Source organism: Geospiza fortis, unplaced genomic scaffold, assembly GCF_000277835.1.
Source record: "Geospiza fortis unplaced genomic scaffold, GeoFor_1.0 scaffold403, whole genome shotgun sequence".
NCBI classification, from domain to species: Eukaryota; Metazoa; Chordata; class Aves; order Passeriformes; family Thraupidae; genus Geospiza; species Geospiza fortis.
This window is the reverse complement of record NW_005054336.1, coordinates 5,395,504-5,409,671: the sequence shown is the minus strand read 5'-3', so window position 1 is coordinate 5,409,671 and position 14,168 is coordinate 5,395,504. Positions and strand designations below refer to the sequence as shown.

At 36.4% G+C, this 14,168-nt stretch overlaps 1 protein-coding gene across 2 annotated transcripts in view; it reads right to left on the bottom strand.

Moving 5' to 3' along the window:
• Positions 1 to 14,168, bottom strand: part of LOC102042796 (uncharacterized oxidoreductase YtbE-like) — a 36,531-nt gene that overhangs the window by 20,858 nt on the left and 1,505 nt on the right. Inside the window, exons 2-3 of one of the 2 annotated variants that reach the window (XM_031057919.1) lie at positions 11,417 to 11,504; positions 4,730 to 4,831 (exon numbers count right to left, since the gene is read on the bottom strand). In XM_031057919.1, coding sequence (XP_030913779.1) covers positions 4,730 to 4,831; positions 11,417 to 11,477 — 163 coding nt within the window. In that variant the 5' untranslated portion in view covers positions 11,478 to 11,504. Of the gene's footprint in view, positions 1 to 4,729; positions 4,832 to 11,255; positions 11,505 to 14,168 lie in introns of those variants that run through there. The other variant, XM_031057920.1, reaches the window with a different exon arrangement.

Genomic DNA, 14,168 nt, shown 5'->3' with positions numbered 1-14,168 from the left:
ACTAAAATTCTAAAACCAGTAAAGAAAATAATTCTCCTTTGCCATTCATTGTTCTTAACTCAACATCAAAAAGTTGCAATGGCTTATCAGTAGAAGCTCCTCAGGAGGCTGTTCATTAAAAACGTCTTCTGATCACTGGGGCTGCATACCAAGGCCAGGTGCAGAATTCTGATCCCCAAGCTAGAGAACTACTGTAAGAGTTGGCACAATTCCCTCTGGAAGCAAGGTCAGGCCTAAGTGCATGCAAATCCCAAGTCTGAAGACATGGAAGACACAGTCTGTAAGACAAAACAGAAATCTCTGAACTGAATTCTTTCTTCATCAGCACATGAAGGTCTCATGAATAAAGCAGTGTTGTAATTCATCACTATGAGAAGGAAGCATTCTAGTACTTTCTGTACGATTTGGGGAAATATACATAAAATTTGTCTGTTTGTTTCATGGTATGGAAGGATACAACTACCATAGGTTTGGATACCACCAGAAATATCCATCTACCTTTGCTGACCAGAACTCTGTCACATTTTTCCCTGGAAAGATATTAAAGAAAACTAGCAACTTTAATGACTTGGCTCTGTCTATACAATAGGAATACTACAAAAACAAACTAAAAGTATAATCTTGCCTTTGTAGCAAAGAGAAGATAGAGGGTATAAATATACAAATTTCAGGTTAAAGAAGGAAAGATGTTAGTAGAACATTTAATGGACTCTAAGAAACTACTGAAGGATTTAGCCAGGAGAAAAGATGAACATATTTAGCCAAAGACTCTCTAGCTCGAGGGCAAACAAGAAAGACACAGGACCATGTTCCTGATGCAATTCAGAGGGATTAAAACAACTGAAGAAGGTATAACTTCCAGGGTGTGTTATTTTAACACAGATAATTAATGTAGTATGTCATACTGTTACAGTAAAAGACAACAATGGCTTTGGAATCCCTAGCAGTATTTTTGGGCATGCTCTCATATCTCTCATGGTACCCTCAGGATTCTGGGAAATTGTTTTTAACCTGAAGTGTGATCTTGAGATAGCTGCTCAGTCACCTGAGGCAGCTGAACAGGGGATTCAAGCACAGGGAACAGCGCTCAAACATGAAACCTTCTTTCAACTGTTGCTGAGACTCCAGCCCTGGGGCAGTAACCACATTCCCTTCAGTTTCCAAAGCATGTTGGATCCAAGCACTGCAGCCAAAACTTCAGTATGGTGAGCAATCAACTGGAGAGGGGAACCAGATCCCCAACAAACACTACTCAGATTCTCATTTTAAATTGTTCATAATTCCAGTTCACATCATATCAGGACAAAAGAGTCTTTCACAAAATGCTAACCTCAAATCCCTTTTGATGAAATAGAAAACCAGTGGTAAACCAGAGAGGGGATTATTCAGTGATAGCAGAGGATCTCTCTCATCACTTGAAACTACTACTTTCTGTTTATAATAATATTGTGATGTTACAGCTCAACTCCAAACCTGCATTAGCAGTACATATAAGAAGCATTACTACAGAGCTAGAGATCAAGAAACAGTAAATCAGGATGCCCACACATCTCAATGAGAGCACATCTACCAATTCCATACCAAGTTCATTGGCACCTGCTGCCTTCAAATAGCAATAAACCTGCAACAATAAATCCTCTACAGCCAGAGTTTATGAAAAAACTTGGGAGTTTATGAAAATCAGACTCAATCTAGTATGAGTTTTGTTTAATTCTTCATGCAAATTTTCTGCAAAATAAATATTTTAGGAATTCTGAAAAATATTAAGATTTTTTGAAATTCATTGCACAAAGTTTATATTAGTTAGGCACAGAGTCTTTTAAATTGGTGCACACTGACCTAGACTGGGCACAGACCCAGAAGCTCTGTCTCTCCTCAGGGTGGGAAGACACTTGAGGCCAGAGCCCTGTGAGCTGTGTTACAGCAGCCCTGTGTCTGTCCCAGCAGCTCTGTGTGGGCTCTCAGATGAACTTGAATGAATCTTTGTAGACATAACTTAAAAACAATTCTCTCAGAGCTATGAATATAGATGGAGTTGGTATTTTGGTTGTGTCAACTTTTGACCAATGTGACCTATCTAAAAGTTAATATAATATTAAAAAAAATCTCCATTATAGAGTACTCCATTTTTCAGTCTGGAGTACTAATAGTTTATTTACTGTCCTTCTAGTTTAATTGATAATAATAATAGATCATTAATAATTTACATTACTTTAAAATAACGTTTCCTGTCCCAAGTAGGTGGAATTTTGCAGAATAAATACTAACCTGGATTTAAATTGAAGAATGAGATTTACAAATACCTGCATTCAAACTATCTGTGAATACAGAGAAAAGATTAAAGAAATTCTTGGTAACTTCAGCCAGATCAAAGACTTAGGTCAATACTGACAACTTTTAACCATCGTGTATGACTCTTGCAGACAGTTCCACAACACCTGTTTGTTTTCTATGCAGGACAGTGGATACTGTCTCTCCATTTTCAGATGCTCTTCAGGATGGACACAGCTAGCTACTAAACCCACTGCCATGTTGAATAATTTCAATATTACCTTTGTGAATTGACTGCAGAAGCAAATTATTTGTTTAAAATGTCAATCTTTGAATGTGAAGCATTTAATTTATAAATTTTTTTTCAGGATAAATATTTAAAAAAAAAGAAGGAACAGAATTCCAAACATGAACCAATGACTATCTGAACTAGTGTCAAGTTCAGAGAAGACAAAGAACTCCCTTGTTCATAGAATTTTCAGTTTCTTCCCCTAATCAATGAAGATTTTATTTTTTTCCTCCAGTAAGGATTTTGACCAAATCCTTCATTCAATTCAAACCATGTTGCTCACATAACACATAGCAAGTCACAGAGATATGCAGCAAGTGTTTAATCTTCAGTGGAAAATCTAGTGGTTAACCATGCAAACAAATTATTTAACTTTTTGCTCAGGAATCATTGCATTTCCAACTCCAGAGTGGTTAACATCTGCGTTCATTTCAGGAACACATAGTTATGGTCAGGACATCCAGAGTCTGTATCCCCTAAAGCAAAAGTGTGGAAGTTGAGGTTCTAAGGCACTTGACTCAACCAGACCATTAAATTTTCCTTCCCCTGTAAATGATCTGAGGTAATTTCAACAACCAGAGCTGGAAAATTTATCCTCAGCTAAATGATTCATGAGTCCACAGAATGCTTAAATTCAGAAAAAGACTGAAAGTAGCAAGATGGAAACTGAAAAAAACATTGAAGAAATGCAACCACAGGGGAAAACAATCTAGCATGAGATACCTTCAAAGAGGTATCATGCATAGAGACAAAGACAAAAAGCAATTTTCCCCTCTGTTTGTGAAAAGAGCAATAGTATTTCCAGTGACTTTTATTAAAAGACCACTGAATTGCTCATAGTCTTTTCCATTAGGAAGACACAGTCAAAGGAAGATCCTGTGAAACAGAAGAGATCACAAAGATGCATGCAAAAGCAGAATAAATCCCATAGGATAGGAATAATATTAGAATGTGGAAAATACAACCTGTTTGCAGCAAATTAGGATGGCATATCTAGGCACAAATGGCATGCAGTAGCTTAAATACTCATCAGAAAAAACCTTCCCAGTGGAAAAGATGAAATGCATTGTGGAATAATCCATCTTTGGATGTAAGTGCTATTCATGGTTTGAAATACTAGGTCAGTGAAGCATTTCTTTAAAAACTGAATGTTGTAATGTCTTACATAGCAGAAAACACTTTTAGCAACTTCCCTTATGCTCAATATAAAAAGAACAAAAGATATATCAAAGATCATTTACTTCTGTGTTTGCAGAAGCACAGCAAATTAAAGGAAGGATTGAAGTGTAAGAGGCTCTGGTAAAGCTGGTAGTGACACACAGCCTGAAACTGCCTTTGTACAACTCCCCTGCTGCAATCACTATTTCAGCAGCTCTGGCTCAGTGGATAGATTACTTCATCCAAAAGTCTTCTCCCCACCTGTGGAACTTCTCTGAAGCTGTAAACAGGGTGCTCCACATGGCCCAAGAACAGCATGACAGGATCTTCTCTCACATAATTCCTAATAATTCTGCATACTTCAGAAGCAAAATCCTCCTCTTAAATCTACAGTCTACTCTTCCTGTAACTATGATCATAAACTGAAGTTTGCTGTGCACTGAAAATCAAAGTGAATTATCCCAATTCATTGAGAGTAGCTCCGTTCTTTGAAAATTCTTTCAAAAGTTAGTACCAAAGAATCTGCAGTTGAGTATTTGTTCCTCACCTAGACATTTTATTTTGGTAGCTTTCAAAACACAAATGTAGTTATAAAATACCACAACATATGATAAATTGGAAAATGGCATCATACAGTTACAAAAAAAAAGCCTAAAGGAGGCAAAACTTGGCATGATTTATATTTAAAAAAGGAGCTTAGTACAAAGACATTCTGTAGTGTTCAATGGTGTTCTGAGGTGGCATAGAGATTTCAGTGAATGAGTAGATTTCCTCAAAAAAGAATGCACACCATTATTAATCTCATGGACAGAATCTGACAACATATTATTTACAAGCAGGACCAAACTGCTAATGCTGCAATTTTCAAAGAGATTTTTGAAACTTACACACCCAAATTCCACCGAAATATAAGCATCTAGTTCAAATTAAGTTTCTGATCTCACTATGAGTTTCCCAATCCCAAAGCAAACTATAACTCCTTTTTCTGAGGTAGCTTTGTTATTAGATCACCTTTCTCATAGAGCTCTTCCATGGCTCTCCAGGTTTCAGCTCGGACCTCTCGATTGCTTTTACCTGGAACCTGTGCATCAGGCCAGTGAATCAAATAAAGATCTAAAAAAGAAACAGAACCAGACTGCTATTAAAGTGTCCAAACATAAATAATCAAACCACATGAGACAGCATTTTCCCTCCAGTGGCCCCTAACACATTATCATGATAATAGTTCCAATCACTGCTCAGTGATCATCACAGGATGTATCCAGTTAGTTGTAATAAATGAATTCTATAACATCACATTAACAGCTAAGGGTAGCAGAACTTGCACATGTTCCACATGCTTAGGTCATTGTAATCAGAATTTCATGGTCACATATGCACTTAATAAACTTTCCACACATAACAAGCCCTGTTTAAATCAAAAGGATTTTGGTCACTGGAATGATGAGTGGACTACTGCTTATTAAGTGCTGCAAGTCTTCCATTTCACGGAAGATAAATATATTTGACAGTTCTGCAGATATTTTATACAACCTCAGCAGTGGATCTGTCTTTTGCCTTTCTAAAGAATACTTCCAGTTATGAATTTCTATGGGAAAATATAGCACATTCTTTATGCAGATTTGTCTAAATTTCATGTCAGCCTTTGTAATTTTTTTAAATGAAAAAATAATATTTTAAGGGAACAAAATTACGCTTTATTTCATTTTATGGAATGTTAGCACAATTTCAAACACAATTAAGATTTACTGCTGATGAAATGATGTTTAAATCATAGAACCTTTTCCTAACCAACCTAAACCTTCCCTGACACTGTTCCATGCCACCCCTTGGGTCATTGGTTACCAGAGAGAAGGGACCAGTGCTGCCCCTCTAGCACTTGTCCCTTCTCTCTGTGTGCTGTCTTCCTGCAAGAGAAGAACATTGAGAAATGTACATCTACTGGACTCAGTTCCAAATCAGACTTAAATTTTAAAAATGACAGATCTATAACTCCTTTACAACTTTGTAGACACTGCTAGACATTCTGAAGGAGAAATGGAGAGATACTTGGAAAACAATTACATTTCTATTCAAATTCCAACTGCAGATTAAACAGGTAACTGCAGGTATCCCCGTCAAACAGGTTTTGGCCTTTGCTGCATATATTAGTCTGATGAAAAACAGGAAAAGAAAATAAATAGATGACTGAGATCTGTCCCATTTTCTTTGTGCTTCATAATATTCCTTTTCTGGCAGTTCAAATAGAGTTAAGAAATAAAATACATTACTTGTTTTCAATGAGAAGAGTGTTTTGCTCTTTGGATACATCAATCCATTCATTTACAGCAATTCTTTGTGAAAATACAGATCCTCTGCTTTGGGAATCATGAAAAAAAGGGGAGGAAAAAACAAAAAAAAGCCTTTTATTCCCAATTTAAGGGCTACACTAACAATTATTGTATCAGTGGGGTGGTATATTAGCTTTCCCCCTCTAAAAATACAAATTCAACCTTTATTTAAGATAAAAATGTACCATGAAATTTGTTATAATACACCAGCTCCAATTTTGGTGCATCATTGCAACAAGTGCTTTACTTACCTTAAAAATCTAATCAGAACAGTACAGAATTATGTACAGTAAAATATATTAGAGATGTAGCAAGGAAAACATTTTGGATGTGTCACAAAATCCACAAGCTATATTCGCACTTCCTCATATCAATAATCCATTTAAACACAATTTTAAACTCTTAGACTTTTTAAATACAATAGCTCAGACAAGCCAATAATCACTCATATATAATCATCTGCAATGTCTGGTTTTGTATCCCAAAAAAGGAGAAAGTTGCTTGCTCTTTGCTCTTTTATCCATAAAATCCACTTCCAATTCCACATGCAGTCTTACTGATCACCAATCTATCAATAATTACTTCCTTACTAATTTATCTGAGAAACAAAGTTCTATTCATTAAAAGCAAATACCAATACATGGTATTGGAATAAATATCAAATTTAACTGAAAAGTAGTACTGGGATATTGAATAAAGCATTTGGTGAGGTTACATGCAAAAAACTCAGGACTACTCACATTCTGTTGCCAATAAAATTTCCACTGATTTATATCAGACATAAACCCAAAGGATTAGCATTAGGAATTGCTAATATCAAGTGTTCATTTTGATCCAAAATTATACATACTACTGGGGCTACTTACTGCATAGAGACTGACATGTTTGTATTGAAACTTTTTTGCTTCTATAAAGCAAGTGTCATATAGAAGCAGGTATAAGTTACTGAGATCTGATGCCTACCTCCTAGAAGAATGAAAGAATTGTGTATTTTTAATTGCTGCTTGCTATGTTCTCCAAACCAGACTAATAAGAACTGCTAACTATGCAAAAAAATGTCATTTAGCAAAAATAATCAAACTTCAGCAGAATTTCACCACCAGTTACTTCTCCAAAAGCCTGACTGTTCAGTTAGACACCCCAGTGTGGAAATGCTCACAGAAATAGTTACATCATGGATTTCCACAGACACGGATGCATTGTACTCTGCTCAGGAAATGGAAACATTCTCCAAAGAAAGACTTCTAAGAGATTTAATACTTGAAAGATCTCGGGCCTCAGACATCCAAAAAAATGCAACATATCCCCCTTCTCTGTAGTAGTGTCCAAGGCCTCTGATGCAAACAAGATTAGCTGTTGGTCCTTTATTTCAGAAAGGTTTTCTTACCAGGTACACCATGACCATATCTTCCCATAATGTTTCTTTCAATTTAGGCTTTTTCATTGAAATAAAAATTACTTCAGATTCCAAAATATTGGCATTTAGAGCTAGAAAGCATCTACTGGATCACCAAGTACAGTCTTCCTGACGGCAAGAAGTGTTCATGAAAGGTGTGGGGCAAAGGTGCCTTATCTCATAGACAAAGAGTGGAATTGTCCTTCTGCCAGTCATGTGTGAAGCACCCCAGCACAGCCAAGACCTTTCTTCTACTGCAGCTGTTAGAAAACTTTCCATCATATCTGCAGGCCAATAAAAACAACAAGCACCTCACAAACCAAGCTCTGTGATTTCACCTCTATTTGTACACATATTCACACCCTACACCCACACACACATTTTCTTTTGCTTAAAATATTTTCCCTCCTGGGGTACTGTGAGAACACAAACACTCTTAAATTCCTTTGGGAGGCAAGAAATTAGTTTTAAACCATTGATTGAAATAGCTTAAAGTTCTAGTAATCAAGAAATATATAACTTTATCACTGGAGGTTTTTACGAACAGACTACATTTTTATTGAGAACACGAGGCTGTGCCTAGTAGCATGCAAAAATGAATCAATATCTTGAGATGCCTTCCAACAATGTATTTTTAAAAAATAATCCTAAATCAAAAAATCCACCTTGATTCACAGTATCAGGATGCACTTGAGAAAGAAGGGAAAAAACCTCCAAACATCCACAATCTGGTTTCATATTTAACAGCTTTTTAAAGCATCCTTTGCACACAGTCAGGCTGTAACGGTGCAGCAGTGAGTGGAGGCCTGAAGGTCATTAAATGTCAATGCACAGTGGTGCAGGAAAACTAAAACTAACACCTGAGCTGCTTTCACACAGACATTTAAAATATAATGGCTTATTGCAGCAGCTATAATCAACACACTCCCTCTTAACTGGCCATTTCACACATTTAAAAGCCAACATGTTGTTTTTGTGGAAATAAAAGTTTGCATTTTTATGCAAAATCCCTAATACAATTTTTTTTAAAAGTTAGATTTGACTAAAACAACCTAGTAGTATGAAAAACAAGCCTGGCCTTCTATCAAGCCTAAAAGCAAAAATATATTCTGCAATGTTTCCCAGCTGTCTTAATGCTGGGAATCATATTTCCTTGCTTTTCTCAACAGTCACTTAATATTGATATGATGTATTTTTCTTTCTCACTCAATCCTTTTTTGTTCTTTTTGTGTTTCCTTCATTGAACAAGGATCAATGCAAAACAATCTACAAAGTGTTTTGAAGCACTACAGAATCTGAATTATGATAATACACTCATTTCATGTGGTTCATCTGTGACAGTGAAGCTGCCGATAGAGCATTTGTCCAGCTCCAGTTGGGGATTTTTGATAGGCCAGATTTGCCTGAATGGGACAAACTCGGGACAGTCAGAAGGAAAATAAAATTGTTTATGAATTTGGTAACCCACAAAGCAGCATTCAAGAAGTTACTTTAGAGGTTAAATCTAAATCCCAAGGAATGTATTCTGCTACTGCCAAACCTGTAAAATCTGCTGCCATTCCAGATTCGTTTACTGTTACTGCTAGTTGAGGATCACATTTAGAAAATGCAAGGAGGAGAGTATCTGTTACAACCACTGCCCACAAATAATACAAATTTCCATCATGTCATGGATATATAATCTTCCAGCTCAAAAAAAAAATAAAATCCTGGAACACTGCTCTCCTAGTACCACTTGTGTGAAAAGTGTTCATTGAAGAGGCTTCATAACAAGTATTTTATATGGAGTATTTTACATTTTCTCTTAAAAAGCCATGACTGCTTTCAACAGCTCACACTCCATATACTGATAATGCAAAGACTTATTAATTACTGTAAGATTACTTCTCAGGTTTCTAATTCAGTCTTTATGGATGGACTGGATAACTCTTAAGGACCCTCCAGAAAATGAACATAAACAAAGACCTTAGCTGCACATTAATCTGCCAGGGGTCCTCTAGCTTTTTCTTCTTGCACACATCTGAATTACTAACTTTCCCTCCAACATAAAGATCTAACATCACAGATGTATTATTTAAGATCTTTCTGTTTTCTTTATAAACTATGTATCTTTATAGAACCTGGGAACCCCCACATACTTGGTTAATACCATAGAATGAAACCAGGGAATTCTGATTTATTCTGATCACCATTGATTTAGGTCACCATGGCAGACTAAGTTGTTCAGGAACAGCTTTATGAATTTTTGAGACATCTCCACATCATTGGAAGAAAGGTGAAGAAGGAAGGGTGAAGAATAGCTGAGGGTATTAAAAAACCAAACCAAAAATATAAAAAAAATGAGGAAAAATCTAGTATGAAGACTATTGTGTAGGCAGCTGTAACATCCTAAATTGGTCTTAGAAACACATGCAGAAGAAGTCTCAGCTCTGAACACATCTGACAAACAAGTTCTGTTTACGCTATTCCAAGGATTCACTCACATAGTGACAGCATTAGCACATTTCTTGCTCTCAGATATTTTTTCTTCTTTTAGACATTTCTGCTTAGCAGAAACTCAGTATTTGTGTGAGCATCTACTCTAATCTACTACCTGAGATAAAAAGAACAACTTACAGTACTAGAAGGAATCACTGCAAATGACTTCTTGGAAGTGAGTCAAGTTTTCCTCTCATCAACATTCAGCACCAGTGCCAGAGCAAGCAGAAGAAAAAAGAAAGCAAACAAAATATAACAAGCAGAAAACAGAGAGGAGGAATAATGTTATTTCTCAGTTTAAAGGAGAAATTCGGGGCTCAAAACTTTGTTTATTAAAGTCTCATTGCAGTGACCTGCATTTGCAGAGGACAAACAAAAAGGAATTTTCATTCATTTTGTATTATTCTGTACCTGTGGAGAAGTTATGAGATACATTTCCAGAAGGAATGGAGCCAAAGATGTGCATGTAAGTATCTCAGTCTTTAACAGATATAGGTTTTTCCCTGTTCACCTTGTAAAGTACTCAAGCAAAAAAAGGCAGTGAATACAGCTCACAGCTGCCATTAATATTATACATTATTAATTCAGAAAAATTCACTTCCTCATTGCAGTCTGTTTATTGCTAAAATATGCAAATATCATGTTTATTTACAGGTGCCTCCACTCCTATGACCTGTTGCAAAGAACTAATTGGCATCATTACTGCAACTCTGCCGGTCTAGTAAGGGAGTAACAATATCAATGTTTGGCAACAAGCAGTTTATGATCAGGGTAAATTTACAAATGCAGTGTTAGTTAAGCTTTAATTTTAGTTTTCTAAAGTCTTTTAGATACTTCTAACATTTTCTCAAAAAAATATTCCATCAAACAGACCAAACCAAAGGCAGTATTCAGAATTTTAAAACGTTAAAAAGTCTACAAAGTAAGTATCCCCATTCCTTGAGAAAAAGAAAACAGATCACAGAAGAAACCAGACATCTTTGTCATTCTGTTGCCAACATATTATTGTAAAGTTTATGAATCCTTGTTTCGTAGGTTTCGGGTGATTTTAGCAAAATATAAAAAACTGATGTAGGTTTTCCTCAAGTAATTTAACAATAAAAAATACCTTTACAAAACATTTGCAACAAGAAAAAGCTCCGTACTCCTAACTGTACACATGTGAACTTTCTAGGGAACAAACCGAACAAGAAACCTGCAAATGTGTAAATAAAGGCAGAACTTGGCTTCTGTGACCCATCTGTACTACAAAAATTTTTTTTCAGAATTCATTCATCTTTGCAAGTACTCCCATGGAAAGCACAACAAATGAGCTATATGTAAAGATTCATACCAAGATATTCAACACCGAGTCTTTCACATGACTCCAAGCAGGCCTTTTTTGTGTTGTCATAGCCATAATCACTGTGCCACAGCTTGGTAGTTACCCAGAGGTCCTCTCTCTTCACACCACTCTCTCTGATGGCCCTTTGGAGGAGGTGTTCACAGCCATACCTCTTTGCTGTGTCAATGTGACGAATGCCACATTTCTGCAGGGCATGGACCACCGCGCCATGGGAATAGCCACCCTGGTGGGAAGTACCTAAACACACAAAAGCAGAAGTGAATTGTCAGCAGTGAATTATGAGGGGCATATTTTATCATTGTTTTCAATTTATTTTTTTTAATATTGTCATAAAAGCTTCTTATTTAATTTTCATTTCCTCTTAGTAAAGAAATGGGAACCGACTGATCTTTAGGCTTGGAAAATACATGAAGTAGGAGAAGTTGGTGCTGATCAGAAGCAACTCCACCAAAATCAAATATCAACAGCATTTAACTGTAAAAAAGTGATTCAACGAGCTAGGCTGAAAATCATCAAAAAGAAAACACATATTTTATGGGAAATTAGTATATGTCTCTTAATTTTCATACAGAAGCATAACATTTACAAATTAGAGTATTTTAAAAAAACCAAAAACCCGAACAACTTTTAATACCATTTACTTCTCAAAAAGCATATCCTGAAACCTTTACCCTGTTGAACTTCTGGTAGCTTGAAATCATTATTGCATTGTACAATCCCAGGCTGGGCCACAGTGCAGGTGCCAGTCAGCAGTAACCTAAACAATGGAATCCTACAAAAGAGTTACAGAATGGGCAGGCAGGGAGTTTCAGCAACAAAATCCTGTTACTGTCATTGTGTGGGGATTCACTGGATCTGTATTTTGCATGTCAAGGGGACGGAAGGAGGAGGAGACTCAGAAGGAAAAGCAACCACCAGGAGGACTTCAGATAAAGAACTGGTTGAGAGAAAAGAGGATGATGTTTCTACTTACCCTTTCCTGTTAGTTGCTTTTCCTGCCATGAGCCCCTCACCCATTCAGCCTCAGTCCACACACTTCCCACAAACAGTATTTTCTACAGTTTGTTGGAGGAAATGCTCAGTCAGTTCCCAAAGTCACCTCCTTCCAAGCTGATGATTAGTACTTAAAGGCCCTCATGCTGTAAACAACAGGCAGCACAAAACAGCTCCTTGAGACATGGCCCTGCACAGTCCAGAACAGCAGCAGGGCTTCAGCCACTGCTAAATCTAAAAAAAAAATAAAGGAATAAAGAACTCCAAAGAATTATTTAAAGTGAAATCTGTACCTGCTGTTACCCTTCTCTTTCCACGCCAAACACTCCCTGCACGCTGTGGAAGTGCCCCTGGCTGGCCAGCCAGGCTGGCAGGAAGAGGCCCCCACTGCAACTCCACAGGTGCTCCTCTGCCCCCGAGCCCAGCAGGGCAGCAACGCCCAGGGGAGGCTGCACGACATTCTCACACACTTTAACAACCAGCAGCAATGAGGAGGACTTAGAAAAGTCCAACTTGCATGGAAGGTGAACCAGGTTTTCCTAAATGCTTATCATTTTGGCTCATTCCTGATTTTAGAAGGAAAGCCAGTGAGTCTCACTAAGCGCTTGAAGTCATTTAAACTAAGATATAACATGGTCTGATCTCCCACCCATACACATCAGGATCATGACATCCTGCTAAACAGAAAAGGACAATTTCCACTTTACATTTGAGGCCAACAAAATGTGAAGTCAAGAACAAAACTCTTGACTTCATGGATTTGAAAGCGATGAAACTGTAATACTACATTCCTACGATTCTGACATGCATTCATAAATAATTTACCTTCCAAACATAAACAAAGTTTAAATATTCTAAAAGACAAAACTTTAAATATTTTTTTCATAGCCACTAATTATGATTACTAATTGGCTTAATTTCTGAGACAACTAGAAATAAATGTCTCTACAACTTGTTTTACACAAAATAAGCTAAGTCAAGCTACATTCAGCTAAGTCAAATTGGTTTTCAAAATAGCTATTTCAAAATCCTCATGAATGCTTAAGAATTTTAGATGACTGCAATGCTACTACATTATACTTATGGGCAAAGAATATATATGCAATTTTACAATATTGAAATCCTACAGGAATTTTATTACAAAATTATATAACTAGCACAGAAAAATTACTATATTTCTTCACAACAAACCCTTCACTTTTAACATGCTGGTACTGGTGCAAAATAAATGAGGTTGTAACTATTGTGTCTGTTTCTGGCTGAATGGACATTTCTAAGCACAGAATGAATGGAGTTCATTTAGAGGTCTTGCAAATGGACTCAGACTCTTTTCATGCATAATGGATTTCAGTAAGAACATTTAGGACAAACAACTTTTTTTTTTTTTTTTTACATTTAACCCTTTAAGTTAAAGGGAGAGAGTGGTTAAGAAACAAAAATCAGAATAATTTTGTTATTGTTCCCCATTCAGTGATGGTATGCACACTTGTTACACAAGAAATAAAGCAGCAAGACCAATCTGGAGGAAATTATCTCAATTTCTATGCCTAAAAATGAACTACAACAGTCCTGGTGCACTACACGGTAATCAAAAAGAAATCAACAATTATTTAATATTATCACTTTGCAAGCCAACTTATTCATGAACAATAGGTTGATAAGTCAATTATGTTACTAACAGAACACTTCTAGACTTTAGAAACCACAGTTTTCCTGTGTTTACACAAGTGATTAAAGAAGTTACAAGTCATAGATGCAGAAAGATAACGAAAGTGACGGGATTGAACTTTCTAATTCTTTTTCCATTAGAAATGTAAACAATGCTATTTGAACACATGAACATTCTCACATGTTTGGGACTCCCCTTTGCTCATAGAGATGTAATTCACACTGTACATATATATTTAA